The following is a 23,687-nucleotide window of genomic DNA, read 5'->3' on the forward strand; positions in this document are numbered from 1 at the left end:
CTCAGACAACAACCATCTCTACCACCTCGCGGCCTAGCCAGCAGCACAAAATTTATGCAAAGTCACCCATGCAAGAGTTATGGATTCTCTTTACCTCCCGAAAAAGGTTAGTCGGATCTCTTCCTGACCATCTTTTCATAACTTGCCATTTCGATTTTTCCCTCGTCTGTCACCATCTCATGCTTACCTCGCAACAAGGCCCCTGTTCCGAGCTAAGCAGGGGACTTAATGTTGATGGTGGTTTTTAGCTTAGGGTTAAAATCGTAAAACCTTGCATCATATGTGACGTCACTCTGTAAGGAGACGGTGTTGCGAGTACTAACCTCTCCACCGACACAGTTATTGAGCCGCTCAATATACCTTTTTTGGCGCCTCGCCAATACTAGACTCGCTGAGTACTTTCCTGTGTTATGTTCCTTACCAGAACCATTAGGTTGGTATAGCATGACGGATTTATCTTCACTCGCAGCTAAGTAGCATGAAACCTCCAAGTACCAAAATTAAGGCCATTGCACGAAATGCTCAGACAGAAAGCATACTGCATTTTGTAGGTAAAGATTTTTGTGACAACATACAAAAATCCATCTAATCATTGTGATAACTTTCAAAGAACTCATAAACCCAACTAAATTGCAAATTAGGGTCTTGCGCCTCGCGCCATATACTAGACCCCGTCGGTCGAAACCACGCCTAACCAAGCTAGGCAACCAAATTCTCCACAGCGCGCTGGAAGTGTGGCGTGCCCTATCTTGACCGGCCCCACTTCTCATCAACCAATCAGGTCTCCCTAAATGCGCCATGCGCATTCCAAACAAGGCCGACCCCATGTTTCTTGTCGGCCCCCTTTTCATCGACCAATCAGGTTGCTCCAAGCCTGTCACGGTCTCAAAAGAGGTCGCTAATACTAAGCTAGCTTCCAAAAACGTACTATCTTCCCAAAACGCGCCGCACACACTAATTAGGGTTTCAACACACCGAAACCCTAATCAAGGAAAGACGCAACCAAATCCGTCCACGATGCTAACTTGGCACGCCGCAACTGGCATACTGCTATACCGCGGCTACTGGCATACCACCAGCACGTCGCTATGTAGGCTACTGGAACGCCACCATGACACAACTACTAGCAAGTCGTTATGCCACGGCTACTGGAACGCCACCATGCCACAACTGCTAGCACGTCGTTATTCCACGACTACTGGCACGCCACCATGCCACAGCTGCTAGCACGTCGCTATGCCACGGCTACTGGCACGCCACCATGCCACAGCGGCTAGCACGTCTCTATGCCACGACTACTGGCACGTGACACGCCACCATGCCACAGCTGCTAGCACGTGCCACAACTACTAACACGTCGATATGCCAGGCTACTGGCACGCCACCATGCCACAAGTACTAGCACGTCACTATGCCACGGCTACTGGCATGCCACCATGCCACAGCTACCAGCACGTCTCTATGCCACGGCTACTGGTATGACACCATGCCACACGTAGCAACCTGCTATACATTTTCGACGAAAACACTCGAGACATCAAAACATGTCACAAACTGGGGGATACTCATCAGGGTATTGGTATGGCGGTTTACAGCATGCGGCATGCAATACGCCCGTTACAAAAAAGTGTCATAAGAGTGAGGCGGTTAGTAAATACAAGAAGTAATAGTGAAACGTTTTCTTCATTATGTAAACATCAATTCCAGGCGTTATCCGTTACCTCTTTCTTCCATTACTCAACCGTTTCCATTTCTTATGAGGCCAGGGTACGTTTCATTACGACTTGTATAAATAGGTTTCACCTATTTCCACCAAAGGACAAGTTTTGGTCAGGAGAACAATATACATCCAGAAATCACCTGGTAGCTTTCCATTTAGCTCACCAGTTCAAATCTCGGATACAAGTCATAAAACACCCACACTTCTAGAATCAACTATTCTGGCCTCAACACTTTCTTTGCTTCCCTCCATAAGACAAACTATTCTCCTTTACTTTGTGACCGAAGCAAACCTAGAACGGCCATTTGTTGGTTTAGACCAGGGTTGTACAGATTGATCTCTCGAATCAAAAGTACTCCCGTGCAGTACATTGTTTTGGGTTTAGATTCGTTTCTCAGCCGCACTCACACGAAATTACCGAAATCAGCCGAAACGGTTTTCACCCACAAACAGGTGGAAAATTGTTATGCGAGCTTTTCTTCAATCGCATGATTTTCAATCATGGGTATATGTTTTTAATGGCTATGAAGCTCCCATTGTTGCAGTAGGTAACGTCAATGTTCCAAAAAATATTGGCGAATATGATGCTGCTGAGATACTTGCCGCAAAGCAAAACTCCGACGGTTTGATTGCCATCATACATGCCATTACCTCAAATCTTCAGCACCATGTGTCAAATTGCACTAGGTATAAAGATGCGTGGGATATCTTAGAAAGCGTTTTCGAAGGAAATGCCAGTGAAAAAGAAGCCAGGATTCAAAACCTAAATTCCGATTGGGAAAACCTTTTTATGGAAGATGAAGATTCATTTGATGAGTTTAATCACAAAGTGTCTGAAATTGTTAATGCATCTTTTGCATTGGGTAAAACTATTCCTGAAAAGGACATTGTGATGAAAATTCTCAGAACGCTGCCATCTAGATACGATTCTATGAATCATGCCACCATTGAGGGAAATAACCTGGATAATCTCTCCAGAAATATGCTGGTTGGGAAACTTAAGATCTTTGATCACGAACACTCATCCAAATCCAAGGATGTTGCGTTCAAAGCACTGAAAGACACAAAATTACTTGATAAAAGTAAACATGTGTACATCTCTGAAGGTGAGCACTCTGAGACTGATTCATCAGATGAAGATCTTAACAAATCGGTCTCGATGATCACAAGATAGTTTAGGGATATTCTGTTGAAGAGAAGTAAACGGTTCTCCAGAGATAAGCCAAAAGTATCAGTCAAACCTCATAATAGTATTCCTCCTAAAAACAGGGACACAGATGAAACTGATGACGAGGATATGCCTCAGTGCTTTAAGTGTAAAGGTTTTGGTCATTTTGCAAATGAGTGACCAAATCATATAAAATACATAGGGAACAAAAGTATTGCTATAACACTTGATGAGATGTCTGATAATTATGATTCTGATGAAGACAAGAAATCTAGTGTTGCTCTTCTATATGAAAACATTGATTTCGATATTTGTAGCAATACAAATATCAATCTTGATGGCTTTGTAGAAGAAAACCCAATTAAGATGAAAGAATAAATTGACTCCTCTTTTGGAAACTCTATGTTTAATGTTTCAACATCTACTGTATGTCTAGCAGCTTGCGCTTCACGAATTCCTGAACCATCTTATGCGTTGGCATGCTCCTATTGTTCTCTCAAGGGTCATGAACTTTCAAAGTGATCCAAGTATAAACACAAGATGAGATATGTCAACAAGCTTCAACGAATAGCAGATCGGTTAGCTACCAAGGCATGCCAACGAAGAGCAGATCGGTTAGCTCGCGGAGAAAACAACTCAGGTATATAAGATCTTATCTTCATCGAAGAAATCAGTTTCAAAGATATATTTAGACCAATTGAGAAGAAAACATGGTCTAAACATACGGGAAGGAAAGGTTCCATGAATTCCATTCAAAAGGATCATGGTGGACAAATTGTTGTTCACCACAACACAACTTGATTCTGTTGTCTTGTGCATCTTGTCTCATGTGCCTGATTAAAAGAGACAATATCTTGCACACCTCAGGATTTAAAGAAATTCTATTTTTTTGATTTTCTTTTAGTTTTTTTCTCTTTGGAATTCCTTCATATCATTGTTGATTTTGGAAAGGACCTGTTTGCCAAAGGAAGAGGATTATTATCGATAATTCTACTATTTATAGGGTTAAGAGTTGGGCGTGTACGAACCTGTTTAAAGGTTTCAAAACCCTACATTCCTTTTTCCTTCTTTGATATCCTTTATATCTTGAGACTGCTTGTTGAGACTGTGAATTCCTCTCACAAAACCGTTTCTATAAGGGTTCTCCAAGCACATGTCTTCTGATGGAAATGATATCAACATGATTGTTAAGCCATCAATAACCAAGGAAAAAGAGAAATCTCCTTTGTCACCATCCTTGAAAAGAAAATTAAGGAATGTGAGGAATCCAAGGGAAGTTCCTTCTAACTCTCATAAGTTTTCTGATGTTCTTGATGAGTTTAAAGAGACAAGAAAGGAGATTCGACAAATAAAGGCTTGTGTGTTAAGATCTTTGAAAATTCAAAAGGCCCTGGTTCGACATCTTCAGCCAAGACGGTTTGTTGGTATTGACTTCTTCCTCCACGAACCATATGTTCCCATGGCTGTTGACGAGAAGGAGTTCGGGAACGGCGATGAGTTTCTCAAAGATATTAATGTGTAGTGTAACTTCTTAAGAGAATTTTTATTCTTGTTTTGTTTAAGAAGGATAACTAGGGTTTGGAATAGCCATTATTATGAGTACACATAGCTATGTCCAACGTTTTCATCTTGCAATGTTTTTAGATTTATTTAATCAAATTCTAAAGTGATTTGGAAGATGTTTTTTGCAGTATTAATCTTTATGGTTTTATATATTACAATATGTTATGGGATATGAGTGTTTGCGTCCGTGAACTTTTATTGTCCCATACAATGCCAAAAGTTAGCTCTTTCATATGTCGATATGCAAATATTGATACAAGATCGATGAACTTTTAACCAATACAAAAGTTAAGCCTCTATTGTCAATTCTTTGATGAAAGATAGGTTAAAATCTTTTGTTTACAAAAATTATGTCTATTATAAATCGTTATGCAAATAGTGATGAAGATAAAATGAATCTTTGTATATTCTGCAGTATTAATCTTTCCCTGATCTGTATTTTATATGTATATTGTGCGGCTCCATAAGTTTTCTTGTGTGAGCATTTCTAACTAAACTAATCATAGATTTGTTTGTGATTTATTTGGTTGTTTATTCCGATTAAATTAATCATGGGTTCTCTTGTGGTTAATTTAGTTGAGAATTTTAGATACAAAAATCATTTCCTTGTGGTTTTTGGTGTCCAATAAAATCCTTCTTTTCATGTAAAAGTAAGGTTATTCTTGTTGTTCTTTCGGGAATGACATCAAATGGGGGAGAGTTCTTTTGAACTTGCGTTTAATTTCCATATCTTTGTGGGGAGTGCGACTGTGGAATTTATAGAGGTTATCTTGTATCTTTATAAACTCCTTGATGAATGCATTTAGCCTCGGCTATATGATTGCATCTAAACAAGTTGATATGTACTTTTCTTTGGTCTTGAAGCATATCCGTGGAAATTTCATTAGGATCCCGTTTTCGTACCTTTTCCAATTTTATTGACAAAAAGGGGGAGAATTAATATGTAGTTCACACTACAAATACATATGGTTAACGTGTTTTACGGATCATTATGTAAGGGGGATTCGTTTTCATGTTGAGATGAAAGTATTGACTAAGGGGGAGTGATACATATCACCATAGTATTATTGTCGAAGTTGTGATATAAGAACTTTGATACTGTGAAATAATACTATAACACTGTATAACAATGATCGAGAGATTTTGTTTTCTCATTGTTATGGATACGGAACTTCAACAACTATGATGCTGAATTGAACATCTATGGAATCATGGGAGTACTTGGAAAAGACGAAGTTTTCAAGTAATGTTGAAGCACCAAGGAGATCAAGCATGTGGACGAGAAGCTACAATTAAAGTTTTATTTATTTTGTAATCCATATGTATTGATAGTTTTGCCACTAAAATTGACAAAGGGGGAGATTGTTAGAGCACTGCTCGTTAGAACTCGAATGCATTGCTATCTCAAGAATGTTTGTCAAATTTAGTTGTCAAAACTATATGTCTTGATTTCTAGACTACTTATAGCTGAGTCTCGGTTTAGGACAGATTAGTATAATTGAGCTCCATACTCCATGGCGATCATCTTGCAAAGACGAAGAACTACTCAAGGAACCAGTGAAACTTCATTCGACTAAAAGGTATGTGGAAACTTGAACTTATCTATCACTCAAAAGTCTATCTACTCTATCTCCTACTCTTGAGAAAAAGTCGTATAAGTATGATAGTTTTCATACATACATATTGCTATTTCGAGCCGAGTTTACTGGCCTATCCTTTTTTCGAAATACGTGTTGGTAAGCTTTCTCTTTAACCACTTTTCATCTTTATCCGTGACGAAAGTAATGATGACGTTTCAATCTTAAAAATAGCTTTGATGATGATAGTTGTGAATAACAACTATTATAACATTATAGAAGAATTTTTCAATGATTGAAATGTAGAGTTGAGATTATGTAACCAACTATGGATATAAGCATATATAGTATGTTCGCACATTAGTGTATAAACTCATGTGTCGGAAACCAATTGCGTGCACTTGTGCATGCGGCATTGGTAAAGGAGACAGGTTGAGTACTCGTACTGGCGGAAGTTTTCTAACCGAAAATTTCTGCTAGAGTTTGTAGTTTACAAATCCGAAAACCGGTCACCTTAGGTATGCGTACCCGTACGCGTACCCACGGAAGTTTTCAAACTGAAAATTTCTGCTGGGTTTTCAAACTCAAATCCGGTAGCTAAGGTACATGTACCCGTATGCGTACCCAAGCTGGTTATTTCTCAAATCGGTAGTTCATGGACTTAAAACAATAAGGAATGAAATCTTTGCAAACCGTGGATATATTATTCATGAATTGATTCAAGTGAATCAAACCGATTTTGTTTCAATTGTGTCTATGAATAAATACCTAAGCAATTAAACAACTCTTTAACTAGTTCTTTTGAAGTCATTTGAACTAGTTGTGAAGAAGATGAATATGGTTGATATGAAAGTACTCATATGGCTAACCTCGGTTAACTATTTGTGAACCAACCAAGTGTACACGTTTATGTACTGTTACTCAAACCTAAATGAAACACATTTCATCTGTGTATTAAAAGCTAAGTTTCGATCTAACGATTGAAAGATATTAGCTTGGTTAAATCAGGTTTTTCATCTAACGATGAATATTGAATGGTTTGTTACCAAGGTAACTTAGATTACAAACCCTAATTTGAGAACTATATAAAGGAGACATATAGCAACTAAAAAAACTAATCCCCACACCTCCTGTGTGATACTATTTGGTTTTGCTAGAGTCGGTTCTCCTTTAACCGTAGGTTTCTTCTCGAGACCCTGTCGGTCAACGACTGAAAGACTTCATTGGGATTGTGAAGCCAGACGAAACTACTTCTCTTATAGTTGAGCGATATGATCTTGCCATTTTCTATCATACGATTTCAATTGAATAATTGGCTTGAGATTTATCTCCGATAGGGAAAGATAAAAAGAAATCACAAATATCTTCGTCTCATCGTTTGTGATTCCGCAACATCTTATTTCGTTACTATACGATTAAGATTGTTGTGAGGTGATTGATATTTCTAGGTTGTTCTTCGGGAATATAAGTCCGAATTATCAATTGGTTCCTTCCCACCTTGATTTATCAAAAGACGGAAAAAAACTATTAGGTTTATCTGTGGGAGACATATTTATCTATCATCCTAGACTTTTCTGTGTTTTACAGATTTTTTATTTGAGTCTTCGACTTTGGGTCGTAACATCTCTTGGTTGTGGGTGAGATCAGCAAAGGGAATCAAGTGCGTGGTATCCTGCTAGGTTCAGAGACGTAAGGAGCGCAACTGTACCTTGAATCAGTGTGATATTGATTAGGGTTCAACTACTATCCAGACCGAAGTTAGTTTGTAATAGGCTAGTGTCTGTAACGGCTTAATACAATGTGGTGTTCAATCTGGACTAGGTCCCGGGGTTTTTCTGCATTCGCGGTTTCCTCGTTAACAAAATTCTGGTGTCTGTGTTATTTATATTCCGCATTATATTTTGTTATATAATTGAAATATCACAGGTTATGCGTTGTATCGATCAATAGTGAAATCCAACCTTTGGTTGTTGATTGGAAATTGATTGATTCTTGGATATTAGTCTTTGGTACCATCCAAGTTTATTATCCTTGTATTTGATAAATACTTGCAGATTTCTATTTGCTTGAGTAAAGATCAAATCAAGAGAGAGAGAGAGATATTAACTCCTCGATATACTTTTCTCTAGATTGAGTCTATATGTCTAGTTGATTCTCTAGAAAGTATATTGGAGTTAGTCCATACAGATTGCTAATCGAAGTATTGGGTGTGGTTGTTACACCCCCGCATTTTCGATACTCTTGTTTGGCCTTATAACAAGAATAACATATTAACGGTTAAATATGTTTACAAATTGCTAAATAAAGAACCCCCTCATAATTCAGACAATAATCCTGAAATTCAAGTGCATATGGTCCTTTGGAAATCTCCTTTATTGTCTAGAAACAAACTTTTTCTATGGAAATGTGTGAAAATATTCTCTATACAGGTAGAAAGTTATCTAGGTACAATACCAACCATGATGACAGATGAAAGGTGTATAATTCTAATGCTATTAAAACCCCAGAGCATATGGTTCCTCATTGTCCCTTTACTAGAGATGTTTGTCCAATTGTCAGTGATCTTATTTTGCAGGATCTGAATTCTTACATTATCTTGAAAGCTTGGGTTTCTAAATGGATCACTACAGGCCACTTACAAAATCATCTAGTTACAGCTATGAATACTACATGGCGTATTTGGAAGGATAGATGTTTTAAAGTTTTTGAAGATAAAACTCTTAACCCCAGGCCGCAGCTAAGGATGCACTTAGAATATCTGAAGAAACTCCCTATAATCTAGTGTCTATCCCCATTACTAATACTATTAATACAGTTCCAGAAAATGACCCTATTTCCTGCACCAAATTTCACAAGATAGTCTAATCTTATTTTGTGATGCTTCTTTTGATAAAGATACTAACAAATCTGGCATTGGAATTGTGGCAATGAATCTAACAGGTGAATTTAAAGGCTGCAAACTAACATGAGGAATGGAAGCAACCCTGTAGATGCTGAATGTTGTGCTCTTCTAGAGGCTGCCAAAAGGATCAAAGAGATAAATTTACAATATGTTTAGTTATTTGTGATGCCAAAAATGTTGTGGCAGGTCTTAGTAATAACAGAGGCCAAACTAGTGCGTAGTCTTAGATGACTATTTTTTTCTTTTAAAAGATGTTCATTTGGCTAGATTCAAACATATCAAAAGATCTCTTAGTGGTGCTGCATATATAGCTGCTAAGCATATTAGAGTTGGGAATGTATGAGGAAAATGGGATGAAAATAATTGTCTGTATTTTCTTCAAAATGCTGTAAACACTCGTTAAGTAATGAAAATTCTTTTTCCTAGCAAAAAAAAAAATGTTGAGTTTAGGCGACGGTTATCCAACTTTAATAGTTTAATCTTGGGGTTGGAACACCATAATCCCTAATAGAAACTGATCAATGCTTTCATGCACTCAAATGCATAATATTACAATGAACATATGTTATTAAGCCATCAAATTTCACATCTACGTATGTATGGAAGCTTTTGAATTGGTTGTATCCAGTTGTCTTGACAACAACTAAATTTAGCTAGTTTCATATCAGTTTTTGCTATCAATGTCCACAGATAAGTAAATCTCATTAGGTATCTCTCTCTGTCTACTCTAAGTAGGAAGTGGATTGATAGCCATGAATCCGTATAAGTGCCTAAAACAGTTGAGATTTTGTGGTGTGGGTGATTGGTATTATTGGAAATGTTAATTATGGGTTTAACGTAATATTAATTAAGCTGGCCTAGTCAGCCTAACAAATCAAGTCGTTGTAGTACAGTGTTAAGTATTCCCGCCTGTCACCCGGGTGACCCGGGTTCGATCCCCTGAATCGGCGTCCTTTTTTTGTTTTCATAATTTTTCATTTCCTGTTTTCTTCTTTTGATTTTCACTTTCTTTGCTTTCCATTTTTCTTTTTTTTTTTCACCCACATGGCCACATCGATCAAAACCAAACAAGTTCAGCTAAGGAGGATCTCAAACCTCCACTGATCAAATATCTCAATTTTCCCTCTGATACAAGATCCTCAAATATGTCATCATTTTAGTTTTTTTTTTTTTTTTTTTTTTGTGTTTTCATCATATAAAACTCAAACCTTCTTCCTCTCCGGATATGACTCACACATACATACAACCATTAGCAACACCAACCAAAATTATAGAGGCATGATGTGGAGCCTTATTAAAAGACTTGATTTTCAAGCATCAAAATGCATTTTAATTCGTACTGAACTTTTTGTCTCTAGATCTGTCTGATTCTGAGCACCCACCAAATATGAAGTATTAATATTTAAAAGATAGTAAAGCAAAAATAAAAACTAATGATGATTCCCAGTGGATATGTTTATCCAAAACAATAGTTCAAGACAGAAGAGACATTGGCTTTCGCAGACATGGAAGAAGAAGATATTCTTCTTTTTTTGTATTCAGATACGGCCATGAATTTCTGCCAGTTCATGATATATCTAAATAGACAGTATTTATCTTTGATAAATACTTTCATGCTGAAAAGTTGAATATAAGAATAATGGCGCTGTAAAGTTTTTCAAGGAACCAATCTTTTATTTTTACTCATCACGGCAGAGACACATTGTTTTGAATAAACGTAAAATTTAAAGTAAACCGCAAAACTCATCTGAGATTGCATCTGCAAAATACGTCGTGCTAAAGTGACATTAAATTGAATTAAGAACAACTAATTCTAGAGCTTGCGGGAGTTAGAGCGCAGGGAGGATCCGATGCATACATGAACTTGATTGTCTCGCCGAAGAAAACTGGTTTACCACTATTAAAGCTACAAAGATCACCATCGATTGGCTGCCAGATGCTGGGGTTTTCATAGAAAGTACTTGTGAACCCAGGACAATGTATCACCACGTCTGACTGAGTACATTGACAGTCATTGACTATTGACACCTCGTACTCAGTTTGTCCATGAATTTGAAACCCAGTAAGTCTCTGCGAAATCACTATATTCGACAATTCACATTGACAAAATCCTGCCAAAGAGAAAAATATATAATATTAATACTCGAAAAAAATCATTAAATCAAAACAGAAACTTGGAATTTGACAATTGAATATTTTAGTACCTCCTCCGATAAGACTTAATACGACAACCGCAGCAGCGAAGATGTTGAGAGCAGCAGCCATTGTAGATGCAGTATCTGCTAGCTACAAATGAATTTCTCTACTATTACCCAAATGGTATTTCGCTCTTGAAACAAAACTATGATGTTCAAAAACTTGAATCTCGCATCCTAATGTGGTCTGAGAAATAAAACTTAAATATTTATTTTTAGACAGGAAATATGGAAAGCGGTATTAAGATCTTATGACACAAAATAACAGCTTTTGCATGCATTAAGTACGTATCCTAAGTTTCTCCGCGTTAAACTTTTCCTTATTTTGAAATAAAAATATCGAAACTATTTAATTTTAAGATCTTAATTATGACATATAACGCTTTGCATGCATTAAGATCTTAAAGCTCATGGAAAATTTAAATTTTCCTTATTTTGAAACAAAATTTTTGAATATATATATATATTTATTTATAAGATATTTTTAAGATCTTTATGACATAATAACAGCTTTGAAATAAGGTCTTACAGCAACATAGGAAAGTTCACCGTCCAAAGTCAGGCCTTGTAGTTCCATGTGGCTGGGTATTGGCTGTTGCATGCATGTTGCTACATCTCAAGTCTTGTACGATGAGCAGGCAGCAGCAGCTCCTTTAGCCAATTGAAAATCAAAACATAAAAACCATATTCATTGCTATGAAAACAAGCAAACAAAAGCACAAATTTAAATTGATAGATTACTCAGCAAAAATACAATCAAAAGCATCAAACCATATCTTGCCTTGCAGCTTAACTATTCATAAAAACCATATACAAGATCATTGCCACGAAAATATGGAGAAAGGTTAGATTTGGTAGTTTCGTCATCCTATTTTAACCTTCCCCACCAATTCGGATGTGCTTCAATCCACTGTAAAGTGTTGGGAATGACACTATTGATGCCGAACGGTAGCTTCCTCAGTAGTGGACAATCCTTGACTGTAATAGACTCCAAAATTAAAAACTTCACATTAGGGTTACATATCTTCTTTAAACAAGTTAGTTCCTCCATGTGGATTTGTGTAACAATAATGGATGTACATATAACAATCGATCAATGGCTCTGTAAAGGCTTCAAAGGAACCAATCTTTTATTTTTACTCATCATGGCAGATACATTTTCTTTTCAATACTCGAAACCAGAAATAGACAACAAACATCATATAAGACTGCAGTGACATTAATTTAAATTAAGAACAACTAATTCTAGAGCTTGCGGGAGTTAGAGCGCAGGGAGGATCCGTTGCACACTTGAACTTGATTATATCACCGCGGCGAACTGGTTCACCACTATTAAGGCTACAAAGATCACCACTGGTTGGCTCCAAGATGCTGGGGCTTACAGCTAAAGTAGTAGTCGTGAGAACCCAGGATAGTTTATCACCACGTCTGATTGAGGACATATACAGTCATTGATTATTGGCACCTCGTACTCAGTTTGTCCATGAATTTGAAACCCAGTAAGTCTCTGGGAAATCACTATATTCGACAATTCACATTGACAAAATCCTGTCATACAGAAAATATAAAATCTCAAACTTCAGCCGAATTAATACTCGAAAAAATCATTCTATTAAAAGAAGAAACTTGGAATTTGAAAATTTTAGTACCTCCTCCGATAAGACTTAATATGACAACCGCAGCAGCAAAGGTGTTAAGGGCAGCAGCCATTGTAGATACGGTACATGCGAGCAACAAATGAATTTCACTACTAAATCAAGAATCCTATTATTGGGGCTTAGAAAGTCTTGGTCTTTTGACCATTTTGGGAGCTTAAATGCTTTGGGGAGGTAAAGAATGGTTAGGGGGACTCAAGATATATCAAAAGTCAAAAACACCCTTACCTAAATTTCACTATTCATTAAAAAAAATAAAAATCCTAAATATATAATCTTCTTCTCCTTCTCCTCTCATTTACAAATCATGATGATCATGATTTCATCATGATGAAGATCATTAAAAAACAAACTAAATTTAATATTTTCTCCCCATCCTTCTCTTCTCATTCATAAATTGTGATAAAAGATGATGATCGTAGTTTCATCACGATGAAAGCGATGATCATAAAGAAAACCCAAAACTATTATCATAAATCATAGATATAAAGATGGTGATCATCATAAAAAGAACAAACTAAGAAAACCCACAATTTATTTTTGCTTTTAAATGGTTAAAAAATATGATTCCCTGAATTTCGGGTAAAAAATAATAATTCGGAAGGTGTTTTCGGCTGGGAATCTAAGAACTCCCAGCCGAAAGTAAATTTTACGGCTTGGTTATCCCAACCGAAATTAGTTTTCTGATTTTTTGGGGTTTCCAAAATCAATTACGGCTGGGAAAACCCAGCCGAAACTGCTGTTACGGTTAGGAAAACCAAGCCGAAACTCCAATTACGGCTGGGAAAACCTACCTTAACTAGTTCTAAAAACAAAAAATTCATAAAAATGATTTCGGCTAGGATTTCTTTATTTCCCCGCCGTAAATAAAGAATACGGCTTTGAACACCATCATTTCCCAACTGTTTTTCGTTTCTACGGTTGGGTCGACGAATTATCCTAGCCGTAACCGCATTTTCGGCTAGGTTATGTAAATGAAAAAAAAATCGAAAAATCTTTCGGTTGGGAAAACCAAGCCGAAATATGTACTTTCGGTTGGGTCGACAAACTATCCCAACCATAATCTTGATTCACAGTTGGGAATCTAAGAACTCCCAGCCGTAAACATCTTCAGAAACTATTTTTTTTTACCCAAAATTCATCGAATTGAATTTTTTAGCCATTTAAAACAAAAATAAATGGTGGATTTTCTTAGATTTTCTTTTTATGATGATCATAATTTTGATCATGATATTTGAATGAGAAAGAGTAGGAGAAGAAAATAGTTTTGGGTATTTTTTCATGATCATCATCCTCATCATGATGAAATTATGCTCATCATCTTTATCAAAAGTCTTGCTTAAATCACTCATTTCCAAAAAAAGATCCCCAATTTTTTTTTCCTCTTCTTTTCTTCCCTCTGATTTTTGTTTGTTTTGATTTCATCTAACTTAAAGAGATGAATTAGTCTTAATTAATTTGATAATCATGATTAATAATGTTAATCAAGTTTATTATCTAAAATCATATGGGGTCATATTAGTCTTTATATAAATATATGATGACGGGTGTTCCAATTGATATGTGGTGATCCTAGAAAGCCCCCAAAAAAGCTTGACTTTCTTAGCCCCACCAGTGGGTGCTAAAAATCCTATGTGGAGTTTTTGTTTAAATCCTTATTTATGGGGTCATATATATGTGGCAAAAATAGCGAGACTTTTCTCTCCTTCCTATTGGTTGAGAAAAAATTATTTAAAAGTAATAATTTTAAATATGGTTAAAAAGATGACGTGGAGGTCATTCCCAAGGTTTAAATAAGACTTTCTTCGAGACCTTCATATTTATTTTGACACTTTTTCTACTTAATAGGATCCACTGTTGGAGATGAATTTAATGGAAATGAGGTTTAAAATCCTACGTGTCATAAAAAGAATAAAATCTTCACGAGATGCTCTGATGACATAATAACAGCATTGCATGCATGCATGCATTAACAGATTTATGCATGCATTAAGATCTTAAAGCTTATGAAATACTTATCCCAAAATTCTCCGCCATTAAATTTTTCCTTATTTTGAAACAAAAATTTGGAATATATTTAATTTTATGATCTTATGACATAATAACAGCTTGGAATTGACCCTAAAAAGTTTTTTCTCTCTCTTTTTGCTCCGCAAATCGGGCGAACACTCAGGAGACACCTTGCCGGGTATATAATTGCAAATTCAGAATTCGATTTTTCTGACCTAATTTGACTAGCAAATATGAAATTGAAGTATCGAGTGAGTTTAAGTAGGCCCTTACTTTTCTAATCGCGTCATTTTTTTTTTTTCAGCAGCTTCGATTTTTTCTTTCTTCAACCGTTTTTTTCTTCTCTTTCTTTTGAACTAACAAAGCAATTCCAGGGTTGTATTCATTGGATTTTCGATTAGCTTCTTTCATACAAGTAGCCTTCCACTGTGGTGGTTCCATGTTTGAAGATAACAAAACCCCATTTGAATATATATATATACCCGCCACAAACCAACTTCCTTTTCCAGGCCTTAACTATCGTTACCTTTATCAATGAAGGTTTTCAAATTTACTCTTCTAAATGAGAATTCTCTGCGGATTTTTCAGAAATATTACATCAATAAATCTAGCATTGAATTTCTCTTCGCGGCAATCATCTTCTCTTCTTCTTCATCTTTCAAAGAAACCCATTTTACACATCCATAGAAGAAAGCGTAAGCTGGCAGAACTTTTACAAATACACGTCCCAAACAAACCTCATCTCTTTTACAAGAAAGTTCATGTAGTTATCATAGTTTCAGGGTTTCAATCAGAATTGTTTCTGACTAATGTTCTGCTGATTTCGTACTCGAAATCAGGTTGTCTTTATGAAGCGCGGTTACTGTTCGATAGAATGTCTGAGAGGAATTTAATAACATGGTCTTCAATGATATCCATGTATACTCAACATGGTCAGGGTAAAGAAGCTTTGGTTATATTTGAAAAATTTCAGGTATCATCGTATGAGAATCCAAATGATTTCATCTTATCTAGTGTTCTTCGAGCTTGCACGCAGTTGAGAGATGTAAAACGAGCAATTCAAGTTTATGGGTTTGTTACCAAAGCGGGTTTTGATGAGGATTTATATGTGGGTACTTCTTTGATTGATTTTTATTGTAAAAACGGGGATATTGAAGAAGCAAAGCTAGTTTTTGATAATTTACCAGGGAAAACTGCAGTGACTTGGACTACTATAATTATGGGGTATGCACGAAGTGGTAAAAGTGAAGTTTCTTTGCAGTTGTTCCACCAAATGAGGGAAACTGATGTTATTCCTGATAGATATGTTCTCTCCAGTGTTCTTAGTGCTTGTTCTGTTTTGAATTTTCTTAAAGGAGGAAAACAAATCCATGCTTACGTGTTGAGGAATGGGACAGAAACAGATATTTCAGTGATTAATGTGCTCATCGATTTTTATTGTAAGTGCTGTAAAGTTAAGATAGGAAGGAAATTATTTGATCAGATGCCTGTTAAGAATGTCGTTTCTTGGACCACTATGATTGCTGGGTATATGCAGAATTCATTTCACCAGGATGCTATGAAAATATTCTCGGAAATGACACAGTTAGGTTGGCGACCTGATGGGTTTACTTGCACTAGTATCCTGTCTTCATGTGGTTCACTTGAAGCTTTAAAACAGGGAATACAAGTTCATTCTTATATTATAAAAGCCAATCTTGAATCTGATGATTTTGTAAAAAATGGTTTGATCGATATGTATGGAAAATGTACTTCACTTGAAGATGGTAGAAAAGCTTTTGATGTGATGGATGAACATAATGTAATTTCTTACAATGCCATGATCGAAGGATACGCAAGACAAGGCCGGATCAGTGAGGCATTGGATCTGTTTTATATGATGAGGCTTAGATCATTCACTCCAAGTCTGTTAACATTTGTCAGTCTTCTTGGGGTTTCAGCTTCTTCGTCCACCATCCAGTTGAGCAAGCAAATTCATGGCCTTGCTGTAAAATCTGGAGTTGCTTTAGATTTATATACTGGTAGTGCTCTAATTGATGTTTATTGCAAGTGCTTTTGTGTTGATGATGCAAGGCTTATATTCAATGAGATGACTGAAAGGGATATTGTGGTATGGAATGCCATGATTTCTGGGTACACCCAAAGTGGGCAAAGCGATGAAGCTCTCAAGCTATTTTTAGAATTACTCAATTCAAGAATAAGACCTGATGAGTTATCGTTTGTTGCCCTTGTAACAGCTGCTAGTGATCTAGCTAGTCTCATTCACGGGCAGCAGTTCCATAGCCAGCTTATAAAAACTGGTCTGGACTTGGAGCCATTTGTCTCGATTGCCCTTGTAGATATGTACGCAAAGTGTGGAAGCATCGAAAAAGCTCGGATATTATTTGATTCGATAAACCAAAAAGATGTTGTATGCTGGAATTCAATGATCTCGAGATATGCTCAACATGGTCATGCTAGTGAAGCATTGATAATGTTTGATCAGATGATAGCTGAAGGAATAGAACCCACCTATGTGACATTTGTTGGTGTGCTCTCAGCCTGTAGTCATGCCGGATTTGTTGAAGTTGGGCTAAATCACTTTGAGTCGATGAAACCCGGTTTTGGCATTGAACCTGGAATGGAACACTATTCTTGTGTGGTTGATCTCTTAGGCAAAGCTGGGAAACTACATGAAGCCAAGGAGTTTATTGATCAAATGCCGGTTGAACCTGCAGCAATTGTATGGCGAAGTTTACTCAGTGCATGTAGAATGGTCGGTAACCTAGAGATGGCAAAGTATGCTGCAGAAATGGCAATGTCAGTTGACCCTAATGACAGATATATTAGCATCTAAAGGTATGTGGACAGACGTGGAGAAGGTTAGGAAGAAGATGAATAGCAATGAGGTATTGAAGGAACCAGGGCATAGTTGGATTGAAGTGAATAGTAAGGTTACAGTGTTCACTGCAAAAGATAAAACTCACAACCAAGCCGAAGTTATTTACTGGGTGTTACAGAAGTTGACAGAACAAATTATAGATGTGGGTGATGCGCCTGAACTAACCACTCTTTCCAGTGAATGATGATGGATTGAGACTCCTCTATTGTTTTATTAACTGATGGCTATAATTAGAAACTGCTCAGGTTTCCAAAATAAGGATCACTTCAAGGCACTGTATGACAGTTTCAGATTTGAGCTGGGTTTGAGTTGTTCAGTTCGATACTTCAATGATAATGTGAGAATGCCTCTGTTGAGATTCAAGCTACTCTGAACCGTCGGAAATAGTGTGCTAGTCTGAGCCATCCGAATGACACTATTTCGGCTGAACTGGGATTTGGGAGGGTCTGCAAGTTGATTCAACACAACACTTCTCAACATTTTAACATGTGATTCAAATCAGATAAAGCCTGCAGGATTGCAGGGAGCTGTCTAGTCTGTGTAAAGTTTGTAATGGGTAACCAGTAGTCAAATGAACGTGGGGGATGGAGCAGTGATTCAGGAAGGCTTCGTTATAAAAGGCATTCTAACAGATAACCCTGCTTAAAGGTATTTCTGTTGGCAACCTGAATTTTAGAGGTAATGAATCAGTTTACATAACTTTGCCTTTTCTTGTGCCGTTGGTTTTATCTTCTGCCGTTGGCCCTAAGTTTGCTCGTAAGTCAGTTAACAAAGAAGAATCATACAGGTAATTTTAGATGTAAATTTTGGTTAAATTCGTATGGTTCACTACGTACACTTTATGTGCTTCTGAAGTTTGTTTCAAAATATCAACACTAGCTGTCATGTTTATGATCAGTAAAGCACCTAGATGTGGATTCAGAAGGAACACCCCTAGAAAAAAGGCGAGACAAAAACAGCTGACTTATACTAATAATATCTTCTCCCCTGCATATTTGTCCACCATTTTTATGCTTTGACACAGCAATTGAAGTAGCTGACAGTACTTCTTCTTGCCTGCAAATCAATGTGAAACATTATTAGTTTCACAAGTAACACCAGACTCCTGGAAACAAACAACTTCCATTAGCAATCCTGTTAATGCTAAAAAAATTGAGCTGCTAAAGTATTGCATGATGCATGATTGAAAATGTATGCTAAAACTTGCTTTCTGTAGGAAATTATACTTGTTTTGACTTTTGGACACTTATACACAGATGAACTCTGATTCTTGGACCGGGCAAACAAACCAAGAAGTGGATCAAGGTAGAACCCATTGGAGTATCCATTTCCTGATGAATACATAATTGACAATTGTGTCAGAATTACTGTCTAAATTTGTTGCTAGTATCTTATTTTGTATAGAAAGTATAAATGCTGATGGATCGTGTACATAATCAAGCTACTGACGCCTGACGGAAAAGAAGAGCTAATTTGGTGTTGATGGCAGTTGCAAGTTCATAATGGGCAGGCCTATTTCTACTAGGGCAACAAAGTTGTAGAAGCCCATTGAAAACCAAATACTCGTAATCAAAGACAAATGATGATGAAATGCATCATATATGAAAATCACAACAGAATAGGGCACTTACCTTGTTAGCTGTATGCAAGATAGACATTATGATTCCTATCAAGAGCATACCTATTTTCTTCGTGACATAATGAGCAATGGGTGTATATTTCAATTATTGATTATTCCAGTCTTCCTATATAGTGTTATTATCGTCTTGTTTGTTGGGTTTTAATAACTTTTTTTCTCTTCTTAGTGAAGTCAGATGTCATGGTTGCATTTTTGGGAACATTTCACACAAAAGTAGGTCCCAAACAACCAAACCAAAGAACTAAAGAAGAAGTATATCCATTATCTAAACCATATTACTGAAATCAAAACAATACCTTGGAAGATTATCCAACCACAACACCAATGCAGCATAAACTCCCACTAATATAAACTCCACCATATAAATATTGCATTATTGTGTAGCACTTCTAATGTTCTGTCATTGCCAGCCACAAGTTTTGTGAAAAGAACTTTTTTCTGGTAGCCCTTGATTTTGAGGGGGAATATGATTTGGATGATTGGATCACTTTTTGGTAGTCAAAAAGAGAAGATGAGAGGTGATAAGCCACTTTGGCTGTTAGCTAGGAGCGACACTAACATGAAACCTACTACAATGGCTATGAGCTATATGGATCGGCCACATTTAGATCTTTCGCATCATTAACTATTTGCAGTACGCTCCAGTACTGTTTCAACCTTCTTCTGCATATCGCAAGTCTAAGTAAATATCTATAATTATATATCAAAGGTTTTGTACATTTTGATGTGAATCACGTGAATCTCTGGTCATGCGCAGCAGCACTATATATTAAAGTGAACATTATCCTTGATATGTCTCAACTTTCAAGTGCGTTACACATTGTTAAATAGTACCACATCGCCTAGGGCAACCTAGGATCCATGCTCAATAAGTCATGGGCAATCCTAACCTTACAAGCCGGTTATTGAGGTTAGTTAGGCCCGGGGATTTCTAACATGGTATCAGAGCCAGGCCCCTCTCAACCCACCCATGTTCATCCGTGTGTCCGTGGTTTCCGTATCACCCATCAGTGTAGCCCAGTCAACGGCTTTCGTATCATACCCGTCAGTGTAGCCCAGTCAGCGACTGTCATACCCATCAGTTCAGTGTAGCCCTAATCGTTGAGGGGGGTGTTAAATAGTACCACATCGTCTAGGGCAACCTATGATCCATGCTCAATAAGTCATGGGAAACCTTAATCTTGCAAGCCGGTTTTCGAGGTTAGTAAGGCCCGGAGATTTCTAACACACATCACCAACCCTACACGAGATTTTGTTGGTTGATTTCGGAAAAGATTTCATATTTTCATTCAGTAGGAATAGACCACCACCATATTGACGCAGTAACAGCACTTTCTCTAAATGTCAGGAGAACAAAAGATGGCTTAGAACAAAAGTGCAATTTGTTAGGGAAAATGAGTTTATAAAATGTTTTGGTTTTTTGATCTTGGTAGGATTGGAACTTAGGATCTATTGGTCACTAAGGACACTAGCTCATTTTCACTATTTGTGAATGAACCTTTAGTCCCACATAGAGAAAACTAAAGATGATACCTCTCCATAAGTATTGAAAATTTTGATATTAGAGTGGTCTTTGGGTCATTAGCACTTTTGTGCGAGGGAAAGGACTTAGGCAATGGGCTAGTTGGTGCAATCACACATTTTCACACAAGCGCGGTGCTTCGCACCGAAGCACGCCGCCGTCCGTGCGGGCCGGGTGTGGGTGTGGGTCAAGACCTATATTTTTTGGCAAAACTTCTTTTGAATTATCGAATTGATATTTGAAACAAAATAATTCTTTGGGCAACATTATGTTATGCATGAACATTAAGTTGCATGAACGTTTTATATCAAACTTAAATTTGCATGAACGTTTTAAATCTATATTAAGTGATGCATGAACGTTTTAAATCGTTGGGAAAAATCTGAATTAATTGAAATTGTTTTAATGCGCGTTTATGAGACCTCTCTCAATTCTCCCCTATATAAAGCGAACACTTTTTCTCATTTCGTTTGGTGTCCAGAAGAGCTACTATCCTCTTCTTTTCGTCTTCTCCCCCTGTGTGGTCCTTTATTTTTCGTTCCGTGCGTATTTGCTGTTGAGGTTGTAAGAGTGGGCAAGTACTGTAGTGCTAACAGTGCTTGCAACGGGAAGTTTTATCCTGGATACGAACTTGACCACAGGGTATAGGCATCACTCATTCTTGAGGCGTACCGGTCAAATATCGTGTTAAGGACAACGTGTTGAACACGTGACTCTGTCCTCTGTTTGCAGTCCAATTGAGTGTTTACTTACCTTCCATAATTTAATCCTTTTATTCTAACATCTTTCTTGAGTGTTTTATTGTACAGTCGCAACACAATTTTCTACCGAAAACATAAGAAAAGTGCAGCTTGTGCTGTCCATAACTCCATCATTCCAAAGAACATCTTAACATGGCATGCTTCTCATTTCCCCAAAGAAAGTGCTCTGTCAAGGGAGATATTTACTTACTCCCTTATGGCTCAAACTATTCGGAATGGATTCATATCAAAATCGTGTTTTACATGAATGCGATTCCTGTTACAAATTTACCAACTATATATGCCTCCCTTGAGGCTTGAAAAGAAGAGTCAAAAGAAAGATGCACTTAAACCCAATATTAATTTGATAAACACCAAGATATCGAACCAATGTCCATCTATGGATAATGATCAACAAAAAGTTCTAAAAACACAAACTTCTTGGAGTTTTTGTTAATTTCATACTATAAAGTTTTCGGTGGAACAAAAATATAAGCGCATCAACCTTTTTCCCTTGCAAAAAAGATTATCTTGTGTCCTCTTTAGAGATAAAAAGACCTTATGCAACAAACTGTTTTGTGATCTCTTTACTAACTTTTTAGTTATTATAATCTCTTTGATACGTAGTACTCTAGATTAAAGATCCATCTACGTAAACCGAATTACCAAGACCATTATCACAAGACCAAATAATTTTGCAATACCTTACAGTATAATTAACGCTTGATTCATACAGTATATGGTCCTTCTTGATCATCCAATTTATTATCATTAGGCTCATTTTCGACATTGTCGATTACCTTCATTGTCATTTTGTATTCTCCATAAAAGTACGGACAAAAACCCCAAAGACATAACGCCAATGCCATTCCTTTTAATCCTGTGAAACCTTCCGTTGGAAATATTGACAACAATATTTGACATGAAATCAGTTCAAATTAGAGGTGGCAAGAAATGGTTTGTTACTTTTATAGACGACTGTACTAGGTACTGTCATATTTACTTGCTTAGAGGTAAGGATGATGCCTTAGAAGCATTTAAGAGGTATAAACTAGAAGTTGAAAACCAATTGAATACTACCATTAAAACCATTAGGTCTGACCGTGGTGGCGAGTACATAACTCCTATAGGAGATTTCTGTGTAGAACATGGCATAATACACGAGGTTACCCCTCCTTATTCACCTCAGTCGAATGGAGTAGCTGAACGTAAGAACCGCACCCTTAAGGAGATTGAATGCCATGTTAATTAGTTCAGGATTACCTTCGAACTTGTGGGGGGAAGCTGTCCTCTCAGCCTGCTATATCCTGAACAGAGTACCTTTTAAAGGATCAGATAAAACTCCATACGAATTGTGGAAAGGTAGACAACCTTCTTTAGCATACTTTAAAGTGTGGGGGTGTTTGGCTAAGGTTCAGATCCCTAAACCTAAAGCAACCAAGATAGGATCCAAAACTGTTGACTGTGTCTTCATAGGGTATCCTGAGCATACACCTGCATATAGATTTATGGTTGTGAATTCTGATGTTTCTGAAATTGGTGAATACTATTATGGAGTCTAGGGATGCTGTGTGTTTTTTGAAAATGTTTTTCCTTTAAAATCTGACTCTCGTAAGAGAGGTGTTGATCCCCTAGATGTTCCTTCAACCAGTCAGACTTTACCTTTAGAGGAAGATGAAGTAGAATTTGATCTTAGGAGGAGTAAAAGGGCTAGAACCAAAACCTCTTTGGACCTGACTTCATAACACTAGCAGAGTCTGATCCTCAGACTTATAGAGAAGCCATGACTTCTTCTGAAGCTCCGTGGTGGAAAGAGTCTTCTATTAGTGAAATGGAATCCATCAAAGAAAATGATACATGGGAGATAGTAGATTTACCTCCAGGGTGTAAGGCCATAGGATGTAAATGGATCTTCAGGAGGAAACGTAACATAGATGGAACTATTCAAAAATACAAGGCTAGGTTAGTAGTCAAAGGCTACAAAAAAAGGAAGGTGTAGATTTCTTTGATACTTACTCACCCGTTACGAGAATTACTTCCATTAGGATGTTAATTGCTATAGCCGCGGTTCATAACCTAGAAATACATCAAATGGATGTAAAGACAGCTTTCTAC

At 37.0% G+C, this 23,687-nt stretch overlaps 1 protein-coding gene and 1 pseudogene across 1 annotated transcript; one reads left to right on the forward strand and one right to left on the reverse strand.

Annotated features, from left to right (window-relative positions):
• Positions 1–10,595: 10,595 nt before the first annotated feature.
• LOC113285476 (TPD1 protein homolog 1-like) lies at positions 10,596–11,289 on the reverse strand. The gene is made up of 2 exons (XM_026534356.1): positions 11,135–11,289; positions 10,596–11,041 (listed from the first exon to the last, which is right to left on the reverse strand). The coding sequence occupies exons 1-2, from the start codon at positions 11,193–11,195 to the stop codon at positions 10,728–10,730; spliced, it is 375 nt and encodes a 124-aa protein (XP_026390141.1). The 5' UTR covers positions 11,196–11,289; the 3' UTR covers positions 10,596–10,727.
• Positions 11,290–15,108: 3,819 nt separating this feature from the next.
• On the forward strand, positions 15,109–18,091 carry LOC113287026 (annotated as a pseudogene).
• Positions 18,092–23,687: the final 5,596 nt, after the last annotated feature.

The sequence above is a fragment of the Papaver somniferum genome, chromosome 6 (genome assembly GCF_003573695.1).
Source record: "Papaver somniferum cultivar HN1 chromosome 6, ASM357369v1, whole genome shotgun sequence".
In the NCBI taxonomy this organism is placed as follows: Eukaryota; Viridiplantae; Streptophyta; class Magnoliopsida; order Ranunculales; family Papaveraceae; genus Papaver; species Papaver somniferum.